The 23,925-nt window shown below is 36.5% G+C and overlaps 1 protein-coding gene across 2 annotated transcripts in view; it reads right to left on the bottom strand.

Annotated features, from left to right (window-relative positions):
- The window catches only part of btbd11a (BTB (POZ) domain containing 11a), a 121,780-nt gene that overhangs the window by 19,435 nt on the left and 78,420 nt on the right, over positions 1–23,925 (bottom strand). For both annotated transcript variants that reach the window (XM_081363540.1, XM_081363541.1), the window contains exons 2-3: positions 18,334–18,483; positions 2,176–2,383 (exon numbers count right to left, since the gene is read on the bottom strand). In XM_081363540.1, the coding sequence (XP_081219666.1) occupies positions 2,176–2,383; positions 18,334–18,483 (358 nt within the window). The remainder of the gene's footprint in view (positions 1–2,175; positions 2,384–18,333; positions 18,484–23,925) is intronic.

The raw sequence follows: 23,925 nt of genomic DNA on the forward strand, positions 1-23,925 counted from the left end.
TATCATAGTTTCCAAATTAGAGAAAACATTTGAGAGTTGTTATTGCACGCACTTGGACGTAAATAAAAAGGAGGCGTTTTGACCCTCGAAATATTGGGAACAAAACCATCTATCTTCATATAATTGTGCTTCTTACGACCTGCATCTAACAGCTAGCTTTGCACAATCCTAACTCTTCCTCCCCGGACACCTACCCACCGCAAGAAAGCCTGCCAGGAATCCGAGTTTTGCCAAAACAAACCGCAAACCCTTCTCTGTTTCTCTTCTGCCTGAATAATGTGCTTTTCTCCGCTCCCCTCCCTTTGAAGAAATGTTTGTAGGAAAAGGACGTGGTTCTCATTCCAGTCTGGAGTTTAAAAGTGAAGCCACATCTAGATGGAAAATAAGACTTTTTTCTTTTTTTGCACTTTAACCAGAGGAAGGGAGTTTTCTTATCAAAATCACTTCAGGGTCTCTTGAAAAATGTCAAAGTCTTCATAAATATTTTACCGAGATATATTCCATTGATTTATGGAAGCTTGGTACTTTAATCTAAAGAGTAGTACAATAAAAAGATCAAATCAAACATTTAAGGAAAAAATACATACTTTTTGTTTTGAAATAAATATTTTTTAAAGAAAAATCCCCATGATAAAGACTTCATGAATGAATATACAATATAATTTATTGTTGCAATATATATATTACATTTTATATTTATAAACTCTTCCTGTTTCAAATAAGATTTTCTTTTTTGTCAAGAAGCTTAAGACTATTATTTTGAGACTGCAGAAGTCATGCGTTTTCAGTTGAATTTGGGGAAACCACTTGAAACCACATTATATTTATATTATATTTAATATAAATATAATTATTACATAGAATTATAATTTATTATAAATATATTTACATTTTAGATTTATAAAATGTATTGTTAGATATAAGGTGTTATAAGATATTTTTTGTCAAGAAGCTATTATAATACCATATTTATATATAAAAACAAAACATTATTTCCTATTAACTAAAATAATATAAAAATACCTCCACATAACCACTTAATCTTAACCTTACTTACTTTACAGTACAAATGACACTAGAGCTTTAGGCAAACTGCGAACGATTCCTTGTTTAAAATTTCAATTAACTGTCTTCAAGATCTAGGATAGACGTTTCCAGCAAGTATATTTCCAAGATCTTTCAGTGTATTTCATGTTGGAAATTATGCAGTACAGTATGTGGGACAAAACAGGGCGATAATTACAGTGTGTATACGAGTGTTCGTGTCCTTGGTGTATTATTCTTCTACAGTAGGAATGTTGAAAGGTTGATGAAATGTCACTGAGCACATCAACAAAAGTCCACAGGACTGAAGCCTGCAATCTGAAGCCAGAGCTCTGAACACCTCCAGACGCTCCTTCGCTCTGATCTCTTGTTTTCTTTTTCCATCTCTATTCATTATTCCTGTCCTCACCTACCATCTATTTTATTTTTTTTCTGTCATTCTCTTATCTTTCACTCTCTCCTTTCTTCCTCCACTCTCCCATTCTTCTGTGAGAGGCCAAGAAAGAAATGAATAAAATAGAGCAGACCCTCTCTGGGGAAGCAGACAGCTTTCTGATTCTGTCGAGCATTGCATGGGCGTCCCACAGGGTCCTTAGAAGGGGGCTTTTTATCACATCTGAGTGATGTGGGGCAGCCTGGGAAGAGAAGTCCTGATGGATTTATCAAGATGCAGCGGATGCTGAACTTAACTCCATAACAATCCATTAACGCTCTCCTCCAACAGTAGTCAACCGTTCTACTGTATCTTCATTGTGCTAAATCAATGCATCTGGAAATTCAAGATGAAGTGTAAATCCCGTTCTCCTTGCCTTCCCTGAGCCCCGACTGTGTCAATAATCCTAAAAGTCATCTGGAAAAAATCATGTACCACCATCATGTACCAGGTCACTCGATGCTGTATAACACTGCAGAGGTGTTTTATGCGGTTGCTTGGGTGTTTTGGGTGGCTTCAATATGATACTCTTAACTACCCAGTAATTATAGCAGTGATGCTTGCATTAGCAGACACCACAAATAAAATATTAGATTGGGATTTATGTATCTACATAAACTCTACATGACATCCTGTGCTGCCTTGATTAACTCCATTATTGTGGCAAACATGGTGCTAATGCACATCATACTCTGTACCTCTCAGTATGCAGGGTAATCTTTGAGGGTTCAACATTAGGGTTTTCCCACTCCATCTGAGGACAGTGCATGAAGTAGCAGAGCGTGTAGAGGGCTTCCGGTTCCCAGTGCACGGTGCCGGTGCGGTTCTCGTGTACGGGCGTTCCATTGCTGGGGTTCTTGATGTGCAGAGGCTGAAGTTGATGCATGGCACGAGACACCAGGTCACCTACAGGGGGCGGTAAAGATATGCGGTTGAGTGTATGGGAATGTCCTTTTACAAAGACTTCCTTAAGATTGCGGCTTCGCATCAAATAAAGCTTTTACACTGTTTATGACATAAAGCTAGAGGCCTTGTACATCAGCACATGCACAAAAGACAGACAGTTGCACATTTGACAGGAAGACATTCATTAAAGGAGGAAATGACTGCTACAGGATGACAACCTTTTCCCTTTCTCACCCAAATCTGGTGCAGGGGTTTCAGGAGATATCACTCATCTTATGGTAAGGAAACTTGTCAAAATGTCAAAATATGTGTATTAAACCTTAAACTGACAAAAGCTACAATTTAGACCGATTCCAACAAGAAAAGAAGAGCCAGAAAATATAGTTCTTGGGTATCTAAACTCACTTCCGGACACTTTTAAAGTGACCAGAAGTGCCTGAAAAAGGTGTGCAACTGTGTGCAAACGTTTTCACAAAGAAACGTTTAATAAAATAGACTAAAATTTAGAATACAACAAAAACAATACTCTTGGTAGACATAAAAACAAGTAATGTGTTATGTTTATGTACAGTATATGTATATATATATTGAATATAAGAAACAAAAAATAACATATAAACAATTTAATATAACTTAAATAATTGAATATACATACACAACACATATACACATATATACATACAAAAAAAAACAAAAAATATGACAATTTATAAACAAAACACCTGTTATAAACACCTGTTATTTAAAAAAAAAATGTTTGACCACATAAGAACACTTGTACAGAATTATTAGTCATTGGGACCTATTATTTATTCACATAAACACAGAAATTATTAACTTTACTGATCAAATTATCTTGGATGAATCACTGAGCCTTCTTGGCAAAACCAAGGAAAATGTAATTGCTTCTTTAAGAACAACATCCACACACATTTACATACATAAACACAAACACCGCAATTACCGAGAAAGCGAGCAAGAGGAAGTCTGCACACTGTTTTAAACCTTAAGTTGTTAACATGTACATGTGAGTGTGTGCTGCTTTCTTAATTTTATTGGATGAAGCACTATAGAAGCAGCTGGTGAAAATCACTCGCCATCACACAAACATTCCATTTCTCTCTCTTTCTCTTTTTCTCAAACAAACACACACACACACACACACACACACACACACACACACACACCTCTCCTGCACACAGCTACACTGACTGTGCTATTCTATAATGGCCTAGCGAATTATCAAAAGGAAAGCCTTCTTACCAAGGCAAATCAACTCTTTCCAAGTACAGCCCTCATTAAAATTTTATAGAGGAGAGCTGGTTTAAAGAAGGCAATCAGGCACAGATTTTTAATAGTCCCTAAAAGCTTTTTTTGTGTGGAAGTTACAGTGAATATTTGAGAGCCGAGTTGGGCCTTATATAATCAATTACTTTTTTCCCAAGTAATGAATTTTTTGCACAAAATAAATAAATAAATACATAAAATGAGTGTCATTTTTCATTTACATCAAAAACATCTCATACTTCCAATGTACAAATACCCTGCAAGCCACACAAAACACTTCACCCTATGGTGAGAAAAAGTAACACAAAAGTCACCATGATCTTTTTATGGAATATTGCATTTATTATAAATGATTTATCCATGTGCATCATTACGTTCTTTTAAAAATTCATGTGCCCTCGTAATCTTTAATCAAAATAACTTCCCCTCCTGCTTGCAGCGGCCTCTCCTCTCCTCTCCTCTCCTCTCCTCTCCTCTCCTCTCCTCTCCTCTCCTCTCCTCTCCTCTCGATGGACAAATTCAAGTCCCTTTCTACATTTTTTCTTGGTCGAGAAGCTGTTTCACTCGGATATACGTTGCAATAGGGAAGAAACTTGTCACAACTTGTTTCATGCAAACTTTAAAGGGACAATATGTAGCTTTTTAGAAATTTTATTATCTAAAATCAATATTTTTAATCATAAATATGCCCTCAATGGTGTACAAATACCTATGCCAATGATCAGACTAATCCTCGTAAACGAAGAATTTATTATCTTTATATACATGGGACGGGTAGGTCCACGGAGGCTTCCATGTAGTTCCGCCATCTTGAAAAACTATAATAGCAGAGAGGGACAAAAAGTACTAGGCCAACGCGTTTCCACAACGCGTTTCGTTCAGAGCCAGCGTCATGTGACTGAAGCCAGCAGAAGCGGAGGAGCAGAGCAGAGAGAGGCGCATGAAACTGCCACGGCAAGTTTAAAAGGACGCACTGTACGGTTATTTATACATTGTTCATTCATACATACATATGAGTCACAGGATAAGGAGTCCTCGTCGTCAAAAAAGTCCAAAATAGACCGTAAACGTGACACCGGAGATTACAAAAACAAGGGTTAATGTTGGGATAGCTAATGCAGGAGAAAGCTTTCAAAATAGATGCTGAAGTTGCCTGCTTTCTTCTCGACAGGTAAGTCAATGTTACGGTCTTAATTACAAGCTTATTTTTCATTGCTTTGTTGTGAACTTTATATAGACAGTAGAACATATATAGTTATATCTAATTATCTATTTTATTCATAGTAAGTTAAACAGGCTCTTTGACGAATAGCAGCTATGGAGTAAAGAAACGTTAGAGAAGGCTCTGATGATAATGATATCTAACAATGCACGTACTTCAAAAATATAACGAATAAAGGCGGCATTACTGCTAACTACCCTTGGTAATGTTTTTCACAGTCAGTAATTCATACTGTAGCATTCTTTTTTCGTTGATTCAAGTTTCAGTTTTGTTTTAAATAACAAACCTGTTCACCCGAAGGAAAACTCGAAGTGCTATTATAACACATCCTGTCATAGCTTTTTGGTACATAACGGCAACCGTAGATGCAACGCGCATTTGAAAAAGTGAGGCACTGGAGAGCATTATTCGTTTGAATGCAAAATACAGTTTCACCACTAGAAAATTCCAACTTATTGTCCCTTTAACACATTACTGTCCATAAAAAAGTAACAATATAACATAATTATTTTTATACTTTAACACTATTGTACTCTTAATAAGCTTCTGCTTCATCCCGCTCCTTTTCAAACATATTGTAATTATTGTTATAATACTTTACAGATTTTTTTTTTCTTTCGGTATGTTGCAAGATCCTTATTGCATTTTTATATTTTATTTTAATTGTATCTTTTTTGTTGTTCGAAATAAAAAGAAAGAAAGAAAGAAAGAAAGAAAGAAAGAAAGAAAGAAAGAAAGAAAGAAAGAACACAGTTTGAGAGTAAGATGCGACTGAATATAAAATCACTTTCTCAAGCCTTGTATGAAAAACTGCTAAAAACCATGATAAGAAGACTGGCATGTTCCACTGCTCATGAAAAGAAGCACACATTTCATCACCTGTCCAGATGGTCTGAAACATGTCTTTCAAGTTCTGCCAAGGACCATTCACTTGAAGCTTGCCTTCACTAGATTGTACCGGTGTGTGTGTGTGAGGCAGGAGTGAAGTGGCAGCTACCATGCAGTCGAGCCGCTGTTGTTATTCAGCACCGATCCGTGCAAAAGGGAACAACTCTCTCAGCAAGAATGACAAAGGATTTGATTCCAGTGTGACCACTGTACACCCTGGGAGTTAGTGTTAACATTGTACATTCTGCCTGAACCAGATTCTATTTTGGCTTCTGCTGCTTTAAGGTAAACTATCACTGACTTGGAGCTGCACAAGGAAGACGAGAAGCTCAAACATCAGCAGAAAAGCAGCCAGGGCAGAATTAAAATCTTCGTAATTCAAAGAGCACACCAAATCTGTAGAAAAATACTGCATTAATGTGTTGTCCTATTTAAAAAACAACTAATTATGTTATATCATTACGTTTCATGGAAAATAGCAAGTAACATGTTGCTCAACAGGGGGTCTGCGGATTTTAGTTTGATCGCAAACAAATTTTTGTCGACTTTTTTCCCCCTTGCTCTCAGTGAGAGTTTGGCTCAGCTGAAGAGTGACCTGTGAATCACCTCTGGAGCTCATGAGTGTGTGAGGAGCTTCGGACCAGAGGAGTGTAAAAGACCTCTGCATACCACTCATTCTCACCGCTTCTGAGCTTTACAGCCGCTGACCTTTCTGCAGAAGACAACATATGGCGTCAGCACAAAATATGACCGTTCTGTCAAAATACTAAGAAACAGTTGGCCAAAGGCTCTAAACCATTGAGAGACTTACATCATGATTAAATCTAATCAACAAAGCTGCACTATATCAACATAATGGAGAGGAAAAATGTTTAGAAAAAGGTTTTTCTATTAATTTTCTCTGTTGTATATATATCGAGTCTATGTAATTAAGAATCAGTGTAATTATGGTTATCAAAAACTAAAATGAAACCTAAATAAAAAATTCATTTGAAAATATTTAAACAAACTAAAATACATTTAAAGACTACAAAATCTAGTAAACATTTATTTTAGCTTTTGATTAAGAATATTATGCAGTTAATGCACTGTGAACTAACATGGCCGTGAACATTTTTATTAACATGACATTAATAAAGGTAAAAAAATGCTGTACAAATATATTTCTTATTGTTAGTTAATGGATTAACGTTAAAACTTCTTAAAATAAAGATATTTAAATGATATCACTGAATGCACTAACTTCAGCAGCACAAGAATACTAAAACTGAAACTATAAAAAACTAATACTAACAGTCAACAGAGTGAAAACTAAACTAAATGAAAATGACAAAATGAAAGTAAAACTACAGCTAAAACCGAAAAAAGAAGTACAAGAAAAAAGAAAAGAAAAAGCAACGGCAAAACAGGGTTCACAACCTTTCTAAATATGTTCACTGTGGTCCATTACTGAGATTTATATAGATTTATATATAATCTTTATAAAATGGCATCTTAGTAAGATACAAGTCATCATTTGAACCGCTTTACATTTTATTTTTTCATTTGTATCGTAGATATTTAAGTTGAAACCCAACACTTGAATTTACGTAAAAGTGTAATGCGGCAATTTCTCTATCTAAAAAAAAATAAAAAATCCTGTCGTCTCCAGCGTGCAATGAATTCTGGGGTAGGCTAGGCCGCGAAGGATCCATCTGTTGTATCCTTCATTGCCCGTTCTACATTTGTAGGCAGCTTTCGAAGGAACCTTCGAACTGTGACAGCCTTCGTCGTGCTGCTGTGACACAATCTGCCTTCGAAGGATGCAGCCTTTGAATTGGGGTGCAGCTAATGTCTTCAGAAAATTTTAAAATCTACTTTACGCTATAATAATCGACACACAGCGGGCTCCAAAACACATGCTGATAGATGGCATAGTTGGCACACATATCTAGGCAAGTCAGACAAGTTCCAGGAGAATGAGGTACATTCTCTTTACCAGGATCCAACAGAGGCTCCTGTTTTTTCAACCCAAGCCTTTTGGGTGTGATTCAGCTTTGAAATTGCTCCAATTATAGATCCACAAATTCCCCTTTACTTCCACCTTCTCTTGCTACAGAGAATCAGGCAGCCCAAATGATAGATCCTCTACATGGCCTCCTCTAGTCGAATAGATCTTTGGCGGCTGGTGTATCTTGGAGGGTGTTAAAAGAGGGGAGAGAGCGGAGGCATGCTCACGTCTTTGTACTTTGCAGTAATTATTCTCCGGTCGTTCGCAAAAGGCCTCTCAGGCACACCTGCATTAATCATGAAGAATGACTCGGAGGAACTCCCTCTCTGTTCTCCCTTCAGCAGATGCTGAAGTAGGAGGTGTAATTATGAGGAACAGATCACGCCCCCGTCAAATATGATGCCGCAGAGATGCCCTGCGAGCCCATCCACTCAGCCAAGTGCGATATTGAGCCATAATACTCCACTTTTGTATTTCTTGCTGTATAGTTTTGCATAATATTGAAAAATGGATTCTTTGAAGGTAAGCGAGTGCAAAATGAACACTGAAGATATACCTTCAGTCCCCAATGCAAATTACTTAAGGGAGAAGACAATTCACCAGCCCTCTTACTTTTCAACTACCATGTTTAACGATCCAATCAATTTCTGTCCCGGCTTATATTACTGAACATCCTGTTTTAATATTGAAATATGTCACATTTCGGAAGTAAAGTGGGTTTAGTAAACACATTACCATTCAATATGAACAGGAAACCATCAGTGAAAGTGACCTTCAATGATTTGAATCTCAAGTAGGATGGAATCTAATAATGATGAACCACAAACTGAAGCTTCAAAGAGACGCCAAAGGACAAAGCCAAAGCTGAAAGACTGAGTGTGTCCCCTTCTCCTTTCCTGCCCTTTCAGTGTCAAAGAAGCACGGCCCCTTTGAAGTTTATTTCATGAGTGTTCACTGATGGCATTTACAGAGTCAGACAATCTCCTCAGCCTTATTGAGACACCTTACAGACAACTCGCCAGGCCTTATGACAAATACATACAGGAACATAGCCTATGTTTAAATAATTAAAATAAATCCCTGATTATTGATTACTCATGTCTTACGCTGGGTGCACACTGTATGGTTTCTAATAGTCCTTTAAGACTGTTGCTTGTCAGACTGTACGAACATGATCCCTGCTGTCAGCCATGTCACAATGTAGGATCTCAATTGTCATTCATGTTACTGTACGGCAGTCAAAACGCGTTAAAAACGGACACATGCAAGAAGACTCATCCGGAGTTTCGGTTTGTTGTTGTCTCACTAATTGCGTCATCAGGTTCTGTGTGTTTTTTTGATCCACAGAATAAAGAAAGTCATACGGGTTTGAAATGCTAATTTTTGAGTTAGCCTAACTTTAACTGGAACAATTATATGGGAAGCAAAATTTTTTTTTAATGCAAATTTCTCTACTTTTTTTAGTCTATTTTGTTTTTGTTTATTGGTAAAAATTGGTCTCTCACCATCAGTGATTCTGATTTTGTTTCAAGGTCAAAGTAAACAATTGTCTATCCATCAGCGAGGCAATCTGAAAGAGATCAAGGCCGGTGAATCACTGTTATGCCTGACTAGTCAGCAAATGTGTCACTGAAATAGGTGCCTTCATTTAAAAGCCACACGCACACAAACAAAATTATGCAGTGTGTTTATGTATGCATATGCTTTCTGGAGACTGCCATACTGAATCCTCCAGAGAATGATGATTGCCTCATCCACCTTATGTGGCAGTGTGGACCGGAATTATAAAAGCAAACTATCACTGCGGGCCATGATTCATCTAGCTGAGGACTTGTCGCCATTAACAAAGGCGACTCACAACATCCATCACCCAGAGGCCAGAAGCACAGAGTGTCTCATCTATGGGTACATTTACAACATGACATCCATAACAAATAGCCACCCTTGGGAGGCCATAACTACACACTCTTAGTGCAGTTACTGTATTCTAATGACAGTTATAAATCAGTTCTAGTCTTGTAATTTAATTTAATTTAACAAACTGTTTGTGTCATTCCATCTGTGCACATTTACACTAGAATCAGGAGTGTGGTTTTGCTTTTATACAACAATTCAATAAACAAGAAGTTACTATTGAGTAACTTACAGTTTACTTTATGTAGTTTTGCTCCACCAAAGTTCCATACAAAGTCACAACAGAACTGTTGAAGAATTGTTTAGGTGATTGATTCAATTACTTATTTGTGAAGACAGTCACTTGTTTCATTCCTGAATGAATCATAGGGTTCATAACTTACTTAAATGAACGCAGACGGCAATCATTCACTTAATAATTTATTAAGTGAATGATTGCTTGGCTTATTAAGTGAAAGATTCAATGAATCATTCATCACTTATTTCTCAATGACTCACTTGATTGTCACTTGTTAGAAAGATTGTCACTTGTTAGTTTCTTAATGAATACGTGTTTTGTTGGACAAATTGATTAGGTGAACGATTCAATGACTCATTCATAAACACGTCACTTGTTTCGTTATGAAAGAATCAGTGTTTTTCAACAAATTATGAATTATTGAATGGCTTATTAAATTAATGATTCAATTACGCTTCTCAATGAATTAGCATTTTTAACAAATATGATAAGTACGATTCATTATTTATTCATAAAGATGGGCACTTGTTCTATTCCTTATTGAATGAACACATTTCAAAAGTTTGTTGCGTGAATAAATTATTGACTCACTAATGACAGTCATCTACTACCAACTGGCAAATCGATTTAACTTGCTGAAAGAGTCACTGAAAACTATTGCACAGATGCACATACTGACAATCTGCCTGGAAGGCACAAATACAGAAAAGCAGAGTGACACAAACAGTAAAAAGTCCCAGCGCAGTTGGACTGTATATTAAATTTGTGGATTGGAACAAACTGTTGTATAATCTTTAATTATTGACATTAAATCACATAATCCCAGGCATGCAAAATACAGTAACCACAAAGTGTAACATGGATTCAAGTAAATTTTTGTTTAACCTAAATCAACCCTAAGCCCTGATTCCATCTGCCAAGGGTGTTGCTTTCTAAGCTGTTCTCATGTTTTATGCAGATATGATGGTACATTTCCCACAGGGAAACCTTTGCAGTGGTTTCAGAGAAGCCAGAGCAGGATTACTGAGTGGTAGCCTGGCTTACCTTTACACCCCAAAATCACATTTTATGATGAAATGTGTACAGATGTTGGATATTAAAGCAACTCATCTCATGGGGGGGGGGGGGGAAGATAATGGAAGATGTGTATTCATGAACACTGCTGTGTGCTGAGAGACAAGACTAAAGTATTAATATGTCTGGTCTGAAGAGGATGCTCATTAGCAAAGTTTATACAACAAACCTCTATGAGACACTCAGAGGAGCTCTTCATTTACACACTGCTAAATGCTAAAAAGCATCTGCTAAATGAATACATGTAAATGTCTTCTTTTGTATTCCACAGCAGAAATGAAGTCATATGAGTTCGAAAAAAATATGATGGTGAGTAAATTATTTTTGAGTGAACTATTCTTATATTAAGTACAGTAAAAGTTAAACTACACACATAATCCAATTGCTGTATTGAAAACTATTGCTATCGTATTGACAACAACTTCCCCTAGGATCTCAGGCAAGTTTGGGATTTCTGCATAAAAGATTGTCTCCACGAACGTGACAAATGGAGGTGTCTCAGTATTAACTACCAAAGTGAAAGCAGCAGGAAATAGTGCTGGAGCCTTTATAATTACTCCCTCTCAGTATAATTACCGGGTTTCCTTTGACCGTGAAATAAAGGCACCTTGCTATGCAATCTGCTGCACTGCTCATGGGATATTTTTCCATTGAGACAGCACAAGACTTTTTGCCTCCATTAAATCTTGAAGGCGCTCGCTTCATTTTCTAGAAAGAAGCACAGCTCAAGTGCACATTTATAATATCGATATTCAGACATATGGTAAATGCATATTTAATACTGTACTGCACGTTGTCATCAAAATGTATGCATAAAAATCAAGCATGTGATTTCCCTGCTGACACATGCTGATCCAGCGACAAGCTTGTCTGTCCACACTGAACACCAAACTGCTGTGCGAAGAAACTTTTTAAATATCTTCTGCTTGGCTGTGACTGCTTATGGACCAGTGTAGAAAAATGATCAACAAAATATGTCTGAAACTCGCTTTAACAAGTCACACCTGGTTAGGACAAGTGTTAGCATTGGAATTTTATTTGTAGTATGTGTTCCAAAAGTGTTAAGTAACCTAACACTGATTCATTTCACTATTACAGGCAATTATTCTAAATTAGCACCAGTTTTATGTAAGCAAAGTTAATTACGCTACAATCAAATACAATTATGTGCCATACTGGCGGAGTTTGAGTTATCTTGTACAACATGAGGGTTGTCAAACTTTAACTATTAGGAGGTTTACAGTACATTTAGCTCGGTGGATTTATGCGCTTGAATCATCTGCATGTCATCACAAGCAATGCTCTTTATAAGGTGCAGGCTAATAAGGTGAACTAATTAGAATAAATTATTAAAGCCATTGTTAAAGTACCATGCCCTTTTAATTGTGGTTATTGAAAGGTGATTGCTGCACATTGTCTGTCAGCAGTGGGCAACCTGCAGAAAGAGTGGCAGGTCAGGAGTTGATGCAGTTTGTGCAGATGAAAATGACTCACTTGCCCTTGTCTGTTTGGGGTGCGTTTCCCAAAAGCATCGTTAGCCAACTATGGTCGCAAGTTCCGTCGTTATCAGCATAGTTTAACGAGTTGGTGTTTCCCGAAACCATCGTTCCAACAAACATTCGCAAACTGTGGATTCTTGTTCTTGTTTGCATGACATATGGACTTAATAAATCCTTGTCTTAAGCAAAATAAGCAATTCATTACAATCTCTATCTTTTATTTAGAATACATACAAATGTCATTTACGTCTTTTAGTTTGTCAAGAGATTTAAAGCACCGTTTTTGAAGAGTGCGCATGTGAAGAACGAACCTATGATTGAATCTGGAAATAAAGCAAAATAACCGAGAAAATATAGAAATAGTCCTCAGATGCCATGTTCGTGATTTATAGCAAAACATATAGCATTAATTAGATCTCAAACAGATTCATTAAACAAAGTTATTACTCCACCACCTGCGTGACATCATTAACCAACATGGTTGAACGACCAATTTGCGACAATACGGTTCTGGGAAACAGTCGTGACTGGCAAGTTGATTTCTTCAACGATGCATCGTACTATGGTAGTGAACCAGTGAGTTAAGTCGTTGTACGGGAAACACACCCCTGGTCAGCATCAGAGCTGAACATAAAGTTTTACTAGTACAGTTTTGGAATGCAATAATAAATCTTCTACCAATCAGCTGTAAAATGATCCTTACATTTCTTGGCAGATATGTGCCATTTGAAAGAGTTCAAACTGCCATTGGCATAGATGTAGCCTACTATAAAACAGTCTCTTAAAATAACTGAGAGCAAAAAGGCTTTCATTATAGATATTTTTATAGCAGGCAATGGAATCAAACTGAAAATTCAAGATATTATAATTTTATTACCAGTTTTCTTTTTTTTTTTAAACAATTAATATATTTTAGTTAGATAACCATGAACTATTATTTATTTCTTGCTAGTCGGGTGCAGACGGTATTCAGGGGAGGGGCATTTTCATCCTTTGTGTAGTGCAGGATGAGTCATCAATATGTTTGCTCAGTTTCAAGTATAAATATAAATATAAGAACTTTATTTCAGGAGAAATCTTTTAACATTTAACAGATGAAACATGCATCCATTAAGTTGGACTCCCACTTAAGTTCCACTTGATTTCAAGTAGTCAAATGTGTCCATAATTGAACAATCACACTATGTCTTTCTACTTTCAATTTCCTTTTTCACTTTCAAATGACTTAAAATTACTCTAATGTTGCTCTGCACTGACAGACACCGACCTAATGTCAATAATCACCAGATTACAGTAAATCACTTCTCAGACATTCCATGCCCCGACAAATACCGATTGAACACAATATAGAAATACCGTTGAAAACAAGCAACGACCAACACCAACGTAACACACAAATCCGACAAAACCCAACAAATGTGTCTGTTGCCACTGGTCGCCGTCTATTGGTGTAGTGTGAATTACCTAAACTTGCTAAGCATTTTACAGCTGCTCTGATGCTGAAGTGGCACTTGGTGTGTTTCCGGATGGCTCAGACCCACCAGGAAACATCACAGAGGATGGAGGCAAAAGGTTTTGATTGGACCATCTTCATTTAAAATGGAGCTAATTTGACTTCTCTCGCCGACACTGGACGTCATTATCATCAGAACTGCTGGTGATATTTAAGTGTTAGTTAGATAAAAAGGAAACTTTTCATGTATATAACAGCTATAATTTAGAAATGTATAAAAAACCTTACAAACTTGCCATGCAATTTCATTTCCATGATGATAAATCAGTCAAAACCCACTTTTAATTTGTGTTGCGTATTAAGCTCACATCTTAAACAGTGGAATCTTTCTTTTAATTACACATAAGGAAAAATATTATTGGTAAAAAAGGTTTGAAAAAGTCTCCAATGCATGACTATTAGACACAATAGTCTGACTGAGCAGCAGGTCTGTAATTAAAATTAGCCATCTAGTTTCTTTTTTTCTTTTTTACTTTGTGTTACTATATCAATTTACACTTATTAAAGCTATAAGTTATCCTACCAAAAGCAGTGAGGGGCTTTCTCTTTGCCTTGTCAAGATTGTGGTTTGATTAATATCCCATAATTGCTAATTTTCCATGTATAATCTAAACTCCTCTGATAAAGGAAACTAATAAATTAGTTCATTTTATTTCAGCCCAAATATTGAAAGCAGCAGCTCATTCTGGATTTTTTAATTCCAGAAGAGCATGTTTTGGGGATTTTTCAAAGATAAGCAAAGTAAGAATGGATGGATGGATGGATGGATGGATGGATGGATGGATGGATGAATGAATGAACAAAAAAACAATCGGATGGACAGACTGACTGAAGGACGGACAGAGAAACAGACAGACAGATGGATGAATATATCTGCCCCTTGAATTCATTTTTAGATTTCAGCAATGAACTTTAGATGGGAATAATTTAGTTAACCAATGAGAAAGCACAGTGTAGGCCGAACTCTTAAGGGGATTCTTGGAGCAGGTGGAGAGACAGGTGTCTGAATTAAGGCCATATTTTAAAAGGAGCTTCTTCTCACAATTTCCCTACACTGGAATATAAACAGAAAAGAATCCTGAACATTTTTTGAGAGAAATAAATATGGTAAAACACCATGGATGATTTTTGCCAGGGGGCTCGAAGGCGAACTCTAGAGACATTTACTATAAAAAAGTATTTGCTTGTTTACTTAGAGTATCACTGATATTGTAGCTCTCACACTTTCTTTGTAGACACACACAAACACACACGCGTTGTACCACCAAGGTTTTTTTTTTTTTTTTTTTCTTAAATGTTCCTTTCAAAACTTTCTATCAACAGATGTACCATAACTAGCCTTCAGTACAGTGACGTCTGTAATGGTTGGGCCTCATTGTTAACTGCCCACAATGTATCATGTTTCCTAGTTAATTTAACCACAGTGGCGTATGGTTTCACACTGAAAGACGCCAGGATGCTCATAAAAATGCTGGACACATTCTAACAAGTACTGTTTTGCAATACACCACACTGATAGTTATATGTCTGTGATAAGGACATTGTGAGATAATTAGAGTAGACACAAACGATATTTCGCATAGCCAAAACTGAGATGATTCAAAGGGAAATGAATATGCATGAGATCTTTTCATCAACAGAAAAGCAATTGCATAATCCAGACTTTTATATTTTATTATACAGTGTGAAAATATGCCATAATTAGTAAATGGTCAATTAGGTGGCTTTTGAAGGGTTTGCAATCAATATATGGATGTTTATTGTGCATTGTGCACACAAAGCTGTAAAGGAGGAAAAAGTCAATTACGTCTGATTATTATGCCTCATCTGTTGGTGAAATAGCTAATGTTCTGCATGGTTACATAACAAATGCTGCATTATGAAAGCAACTTCACATCTGTGGTAATACTTCGTATACATGCAATAACACAAATACCCTGCAGCATCTTAAATAACCCACCTAATTTGTTTTGCCTGTCTAGGTCTGTTTAGTATTCAATAATAATGGCTATTGAGCACCACCACCACAAAAAAAACAAAAAAAAAAAAACACAGAAAAAATACTGTAATACAATGATTTTGAATTCTAATCAGAATATGCATGCAGTTACACAAATAGAAATTTATATTATATTGAAATATAATAAAATATAATTAATACACACAATTTTATGAAGGACATTTCAAATGGACTATTTTAGTTTTAAATATGCTAATAAATACCAATAAATTATATATAAAATAATTTAAATAATATATTTAAATATAATACATAATTCATACAAAATGTTATTGATTGATTGCTTGATTACTTGGGGGAGACAATTGTGCTTAACTCTACTTAAGAATTATTTCTTTTTTTTTAGTTGCATTTTAAATATGACAGAAATATTATTGATAGATTTTGTGAGCCTCACCCAATCAAAAGGAATTGAATAAACAAAACAAACAATCTCTATTAGCTCTATTGTTTCACATTGCTAAATCTGATGTGTCTGTTTCCAAGCAGAATGCAATGTTGATTAGAATGACAGAAGGGTCACCGGCTCTCTGTAATTTACTCAAGTCCCTCTGCACACATCGAATTTCACCTCCTCATTGGGGTCACACGTTTTCATTTGGCAGGCACACTTTAAGAGACATAATCAGTGTAGATGATAGTGTGTGCTCTGCATCTTAACTTTTTGGGTGTTGTGTGTGTTTGCTATGATTAAAAAATGACCGTGGGTGCAGTTCTGCTGTACGGACAAGCTCTGAAATCCACTGCCACACAGGCTAACCACCATCACCAAGACAAACATACAAAGAGCTGTTATTCAGTCTGACGACCATCCGGTGGACACTAGAGAGACACACCCCGCTCAGTTAGGGTAGGGCCTTACAGTTGCTGACCACTGGCCTCATACACCCACACAAGTGACTAAAAATAGCTAATTCAGTGGATCATCCAGATGTCAAATAGCTCAGGGACCTGACACAAAATGGACATCTGACAAGGGTCGTCGCTAAAATCCACATGGCGTGGGACAAAAATTTGGACTGGATTTAAACATTGACCCAATGTTGACTTTTAACCGATTAAAAATTATATTTAAATTCAATGATTATCCCTCATTTAACATACTGTATGACAAGTTGGTCTCTAGCTAAAGGTACAACTTTGAAGCCCATTCTCTCCTTGTATAAGCAGGCCTACAAAGTGCTAGACACAAAATCCAATGCTAACCACCGCTGTGATATTTTGGGCAAATATGATCTCCTTAGCTGGAAAAATCTGACAAAATACACTGATGGCTGTTTGATATTTAAGATCCTAAATGGAAAAGCTCCTCCACCACTTAGTATTTTTATTAAAAAGTAAAATTCTAACAACCGATCTACAAGATCAGCACAGAGAGGTTCGATTACTGTAGTGCAGAAAAAAATATTTACACTATTACATGCCTCGGGTCGCTAGCGACCCTATATACTTAAAAAAAAAAAAAATTGGAAACGCATTTTTTGTAATTTTTTTTTTGTTATATTGTTGATAATGAATAAATTGAGGAATACTAAGAAGGTTGATGTCTAACTTTAAAAAAATTAATCAGGGGGAGGATGGTGATTTTGAACTGTAACACCAATATTTCTTGTTCAGTGTTTTTACTGTATTTTTGATCAAATAATAGGCCTATGTCACACTTCCTGCTTCCGGAACGCGGAGTAGGGATTCAGAACTTCCGGTCAACGGTATTTCTCCATAAGGATTTAGATTATCAGCCATAATGTCTAAACCATCCGAGGTAGACTGACCAGGAGCTATGAGGTTGTGAAACGAAGGTTTTTGCTCCTGTAGAAGGTATAAGTTCGTATGAAATCAACCTTGTTTTAAGAAAAACATGTTTTATCCGCGATCTTATGGAAAAAAACTACACTACCCACAATCCTAAGCGTAGCAGCGACGTCTGCTGATTGGTCCAACTCGCTGGTACCATAGAAACGCTGTTGTTGTAGTGCACCGGGTTGCTCTGCGTCAGGACGTAGACAGCCATAACTCAGCTTTCACGCTTTTCCACTTGAGAGTTTATTTACCATCCGAACCACATCGTCATATGTGACTTCAGGCAGGTTGCGGAGAGATTTGGTCCAGCGGTATCTATCGGACTCCGCCATTGTAAAGAGCTAACCGGAAGAGCCGTATCCCTACTAAAAGACGTACTTCCGGTCTTCAATTTTTTCGTGATATAGGCCTATTGCAGCCTTTGTGAACATAAAGGACCCCAACGCCAAACTTCCAGTTTCAATAAAAATGCATCAACACACATTTTTAAGGCATGAGTACTCACTGAGCTCTGCAATGCTCCCCACGCGGGTCGCCAGGAGGGACTGTTCAATGGTGCGGAGTTCAGCCTGGCTGTAGGTATGGCTCTCTCCGGTTTTTCCTGCTCGCTGCTGGTCACGGTGCAGGTTCAGACTGTCCGGCAGGCTCAGTACACCTGTGGGACAAAGATCAGACAATTAAAAATAAATAAACATGTGAACGAGCCAAAACCAGACAAAAACATCTGCAATGGGACCAAGAGATTTTGAAAGCTAAGTGTTATGACATTATCATTGTCTGAGAGGCAAATCAAACAACCCCTGAAGCAATTAAAACCGCTGTTTTTGTGTTGGATCTTTTTCAAATCGCAACAAACCATGCGCCCACAGGTGAGTTCAGCAGCGTGTATTGGCTGGAGCCCTGGTAGTCTAATGTTCATTCAATAACCATAATCAAATTACTGCACAGCACCGCAGCCAAGGCTTTTGTTTGAACTGGAGAATAGGCAACTACAGATGGGATATTGAGCTCAGCCACAGATGAATAAAGAAAGATAAGCAGCTATCTGTCTGAGTTAAAGGCTTCACACATTGGGGCTACAGTAAATTGTGTTTCTGAACTGGTTTTAATTAACGTCTGATATCTGTAACTATTTGGTTTTGAGACATCCCTATGGCCATTTGCCTTGTAGTGTGTCAGTATATTTAAGCCATATTGTTATCATGATGTTGCTTTTATACAACAGATCAATAAACAATAAGTTAATATTGAGTAACATACATTTCAAACACAGTATTGTCAGTTACGATGTCTACATTTGATCCACCACAGCAGAACCACGTCAGGAGTGGTGTTCTTGAATGGATATTTCAATGACTCATAAATAAAAGCTGTTTGTTTTGTTCCTTTGGAGTAAATGGTTCAATGACTCACTCATAAAGAGACCCCTGATTCATTCCTTAATGAATCAACGTTATTTTAATTATTTGATTAAGTAAATAATTAAGACTCATTAAGACAGAAATGTTTCGTTCCTAAATGAAACAGTGTTGTTAAATGATTTGGTTGAGTAGGTTATTCAATGACCCACTCATCAAGATAGTCCTCTGATTCATTCCTAAATGACTCGATGTTTTTGAATGATAAAACTGAACGAATGATTCAATGACTCACTCATAAGAGTACCAGAACGAACTGTTTTAACGAATAGATACATACACAAACACAAAAACAGTTTTAGAAATAATACATCATATTAGTTGATCAGATTTCAAATGAGTAAAGTAACTTGTTTATTGTTCAAGTGATTTCTCTTTAGAGTTACCTTAAAGACACAAAAGTAATTTATTGTGCATGTCAATAAACCTTAATAATATAACATGCATTACTTGTATAATAAGTAACACAATATTTCAACATGGTACTTTTAAAAGTAACATTCTCCAACACTGCACACAAGCACGCAACAGCCTTCCAGGAAGCTATTTTAAGCAGGTTATACTCTTGACTTTCATCTAAAGGGATTTGTGTTGTCAGTCTCCCAGAGGTGGGTAAATATCCTGTATCCTGTTGTATACTGAATGAAGCCGTTAGCACAAAACAACACATGGAAAGAAACACAAAAACTCATGAAGTTTTCATAACACCGTGATTAAAATGACCTGGCACTGGGAGTTCTGGCTGCTGCAAATCTCTTTGTGGTTAGTGAGTTTATGCATAATGGAGGATGTGCAATATTCGCCAGATGGGAGACAAGCTGAATGCTTTGTCAAGAGACACAATGTTGTTCATGGGTGACATGATGCTTTTAAGGAATTTTGAAGGGAGTTCAAGCGAGGGAACACTTTGTTTTGGTTGATTGTCTCGTCTGATGAAGTTTCTTTTAAGTTGAGTGCCGAAATACTGCGTGCGGAGCAAATGTTTGCATGTGTACGGTCCCTAATGAAGCCGCAGGACATCGCACAAGCCAGCGTGATGATGCCAGTTACAGTAGTTGCAGCATTTTGCTGCGGGTTTTTGTACAGTTGAGTGAAGGGTGAGAGAGGATGATGTAGTCCATAAACAGGATCCGGCACAAAGTTACAGGGGATTGCTTGACCTGGTTTTGACTAAAAAATACCTTACAGCTGTGACAGCTGGGTTATATATGCTAACATACACATATAGGACACGTTATAGGACATACCTTACGTGATACGTATGTGATACGTGCTCTTTTCTTTTACTTTTTTAGTGCTCCTATGTCATTTAATTTTATTATGTTAATACATCAACCTAATTGAGCTTTTAAAATCACTTTTTACTGTAAAATGTTCTGATAATAAAGCAGGTGGTACAACTGACAAACAAAAATTGCAAAATAAAACAATTCAATGTACGTAACTGAAAACAAATATAGGACTAAAAATGTCTCATTTTAAATAAAATCTAAACAACTGTGATAGTTCACACAGGGAATTCTGGGACTTCTGGCCCATAAATCACTTTTGCTCATACCTTCATATTTTGATTTTTAATATATTTCAATTATATTTTATATACTATTTTAAAAATACATTATCTAAATATATGTAATATATCATCTAAAATATAATATAATATAAAAAAACTTTTTAAATAATATTGAAACTATTGTTATTGATGCTTCACATGGAGAATTATGTAATTTGAGCCCATAAATTACAAGGCATTAAAGGGGTCATGAACTGGATTGTTTTATTATTATATAATGTTACCTGGGGTGCCCTTATAATGTTAGTATGATTTTTACATCAAAAATTGTCATAATTTATAAATAAAAGCCATTTTTCCAAGCCTGATTTCAGCTTCAGATTTGAACGCTCCGTTTTAATGGGCGTGTCTGCTGTGAGACTGCGGTGCAATCGCCCACTGCTGTGATTGGCTGACATGCTTGCATATGAAATAGCTAGTATTACATGAACTCTCTCGAAAACTTTTACTACGTTTTTACTATTACAGCTATCGAGATTAACAAATCGTGAAAAGTATCGTTTAAAGCATTATATTTAAATCTATTACATCGCATGAAAGGTTGCAGCATGATGAGCACTGAGCAGATGACAGACAGTCTGTTGATCGCGTGAATAAAGATCTTATCATTGCAACGCAATTTTTGCACTCTCACAAAAGCTTACACCAAATCACAATGCAAACACGATGTGAATACACAGTAAGAGCTTCGTTGTGTAGTGTAACAGTGTCATTATTTCATCACGAGTTTGGTAAGTGTCCAGATAAGCTCTCGCGGCTCGTGCTGTGCTGTTTGATTGACAGCTTGGGCGAATGGAAAGGGATCGTTCTTTGATCGCTTTCTATATATAATTTAATAACAGTTTTAAAAAGATTATTTTCATAATACTACGAGAAATTATGTGAAGTTGATCGTTTAGTCACTGATGCATAAACAGTATTGAACGATTTTAAGAGAAATATCTGAACTTGAATTATTAAACATCAGAAATCACTGATCGCAGATCAGGCATTAGAGTACACATGGTTACTTACATGTTGCTGGCAGATCCGTCGGGAAATTGTGATTGACTGATTTAATAAAGTTTAACCATGCTGGAATCCGAAGGAAGCTTATGCAGACTGTCTTCTTCCACAAACAGGCACGCACAATATTTAGTAAACAGCATGTTTATTGCTTGGAAGTAGCTCGATCCGGTTTAGCAATCATCATGTCGTCCTATGTTATTTAGCATGTTTGGGCGAATCGGTGGGCGGGGCTAAACAGGCCGTGCTGAAGTAGGCGTTGATCTTCTTTTGTGGAGGCGGTGTTTTATCCTCTTTGACGTCATTGTTCCCCACTTTGAAAAACGAGTCGTTTGCTGAGCCTGATGTCTATTAAAGCTTTTATTGGACTAACAAGGTAGTTTTCAGTTCTGAAACTTACAGGATATTATTATAGTATTATGACCTCTTATATGTCAAAAGCTCAAGGAAAATTTGATTTCTCAGTTCATCACCCCTTTAAATCATTTTTACTCTTACAAAACTTAAATACATTTTTCTTGTAAATAATATATATATATATATTTTTAATATATATATATGTGTGTGTATATATTTATATATATACACATATAAGTTTTAACTTATATGGGAAAGTGAATTAGAAATATATTAACTGTAATAACAGTTAAAATGACAAAAAAAAATTAAGAGTTGAAATCAAAGTATATTTAAATATTTTTTTTTCCTCAGGCAAAAACACAAAAAAACATGCACTCAGTCTGAAAAACATGCAATGCATGTGAGCTGTCATCACAGTTCCCAGAATGATATGGGAGGAGAAACAGACAGGTTTTTGATCGCTAGAAATCTTCTCATGACTCTTTCACTTCAGCCAAAAATATGCACTCCAGTGGGAAAAAAACAAGCCTCAATATTTTATGACCTCTCCGCCCAATCAACATTCCCTGTCTTGAAACTCTTCACTCTCCTCCTCTATAATCTCAGCACATCAACATTTCAATGACCTTACAGACGCTAAAAGATTCCCTTGCAATATTCATACAATCAGATCAAATCACGAAAAAGCGTGTTAGAACGTTCTAGTCAGTCCAACTTTGCAGCCCCACCATGCATCAACCATATTATCTCTCTCCAGCACTTGTATTCCCTACTGAGAGGGAAGCAACGGTTATTTTTATTTTCAGCAATGTGTTTTTCTTCGCTTCATATGGTGACTTAAAAGGTGAAGGGGTGGGAAGAGAAAAATGAGAGCCCAGTCCCTCGAAGATTGTGACCTTGGCCAACTGGTGGCAAAACACTTTACTCTAAATGTTCTTTAGCACGATATTTATAAAAACCTGATTCTTCAACAACTAGGGAAGTTTCTCCATACTTGTACAGTGAAGTGGGGGATGGGGGGAACAACATTGAAGTCATAAGAACACCATCTACTCGAGAAAAGTTTGCAATAACTTTGTTTTATAGACTGGCATAAATAAAACAGTACAAATGCTGCTAGACACTTCAGTCATAGCTGAGGAAATGAAGGAAACGCAGAGAGTTCTTTATCTCATAACAAGTTTGAAAACTTCCTCTCTGCATAAGTTCAGAGGCCAGGCTTGTTTTCAGACACATTTTGTGACCTGATCATATAAACTGATACTCAACCTGAAGAGATTGAGCTGTAAAAAATATCTTTGGATATTTGGGTGTAATTTGATTGAAGACTGAATCCCCACGTCCTTGTTTTTACAGCACATCCATAGTCCTAGTAACCATAGTGCTCGGTTAGCCAAGACAGAGCACATCCTTTTTAGTTTTTATTAAAGGATTATTTTATTTTATTAACTTCCGGCTAAACAAACATTTGCAAAGAATATGTATGAGGTATGAGCGCACAACAAATCTTCAGTTTTTTCAAAGAACCTTCTCTGACTATAAGCTGTTCACTGACCTGAATATCACATTGCTCGTAGTTCAGAGATAGTTTCATTGTGACAATATTCCTTGCTATTATATCACACAATGCAAAAGTTTAATGAACTATATCGTTTTTCCTGTGCAAAAATGGTGGACATGGTCAACAGCTTTTTAGAAATATTTCCCTTATCAGCAGCTATTTAGATAATCTGAATAGGTT

The sequence above is a fragment of the Scardinius erythrophthalmus genome, assembly GCF_964197995.2.
Source record: "Scardinius erythrophthalmus genome assembly, chromosome: 4".
NCBI classification, from domain to species: Eukaryota; Metazoa; Chordata; class Actinopteri; order Cypriniformes; family Leuciscidae; genus Scardinius; species Scardinius erythrophthalmus.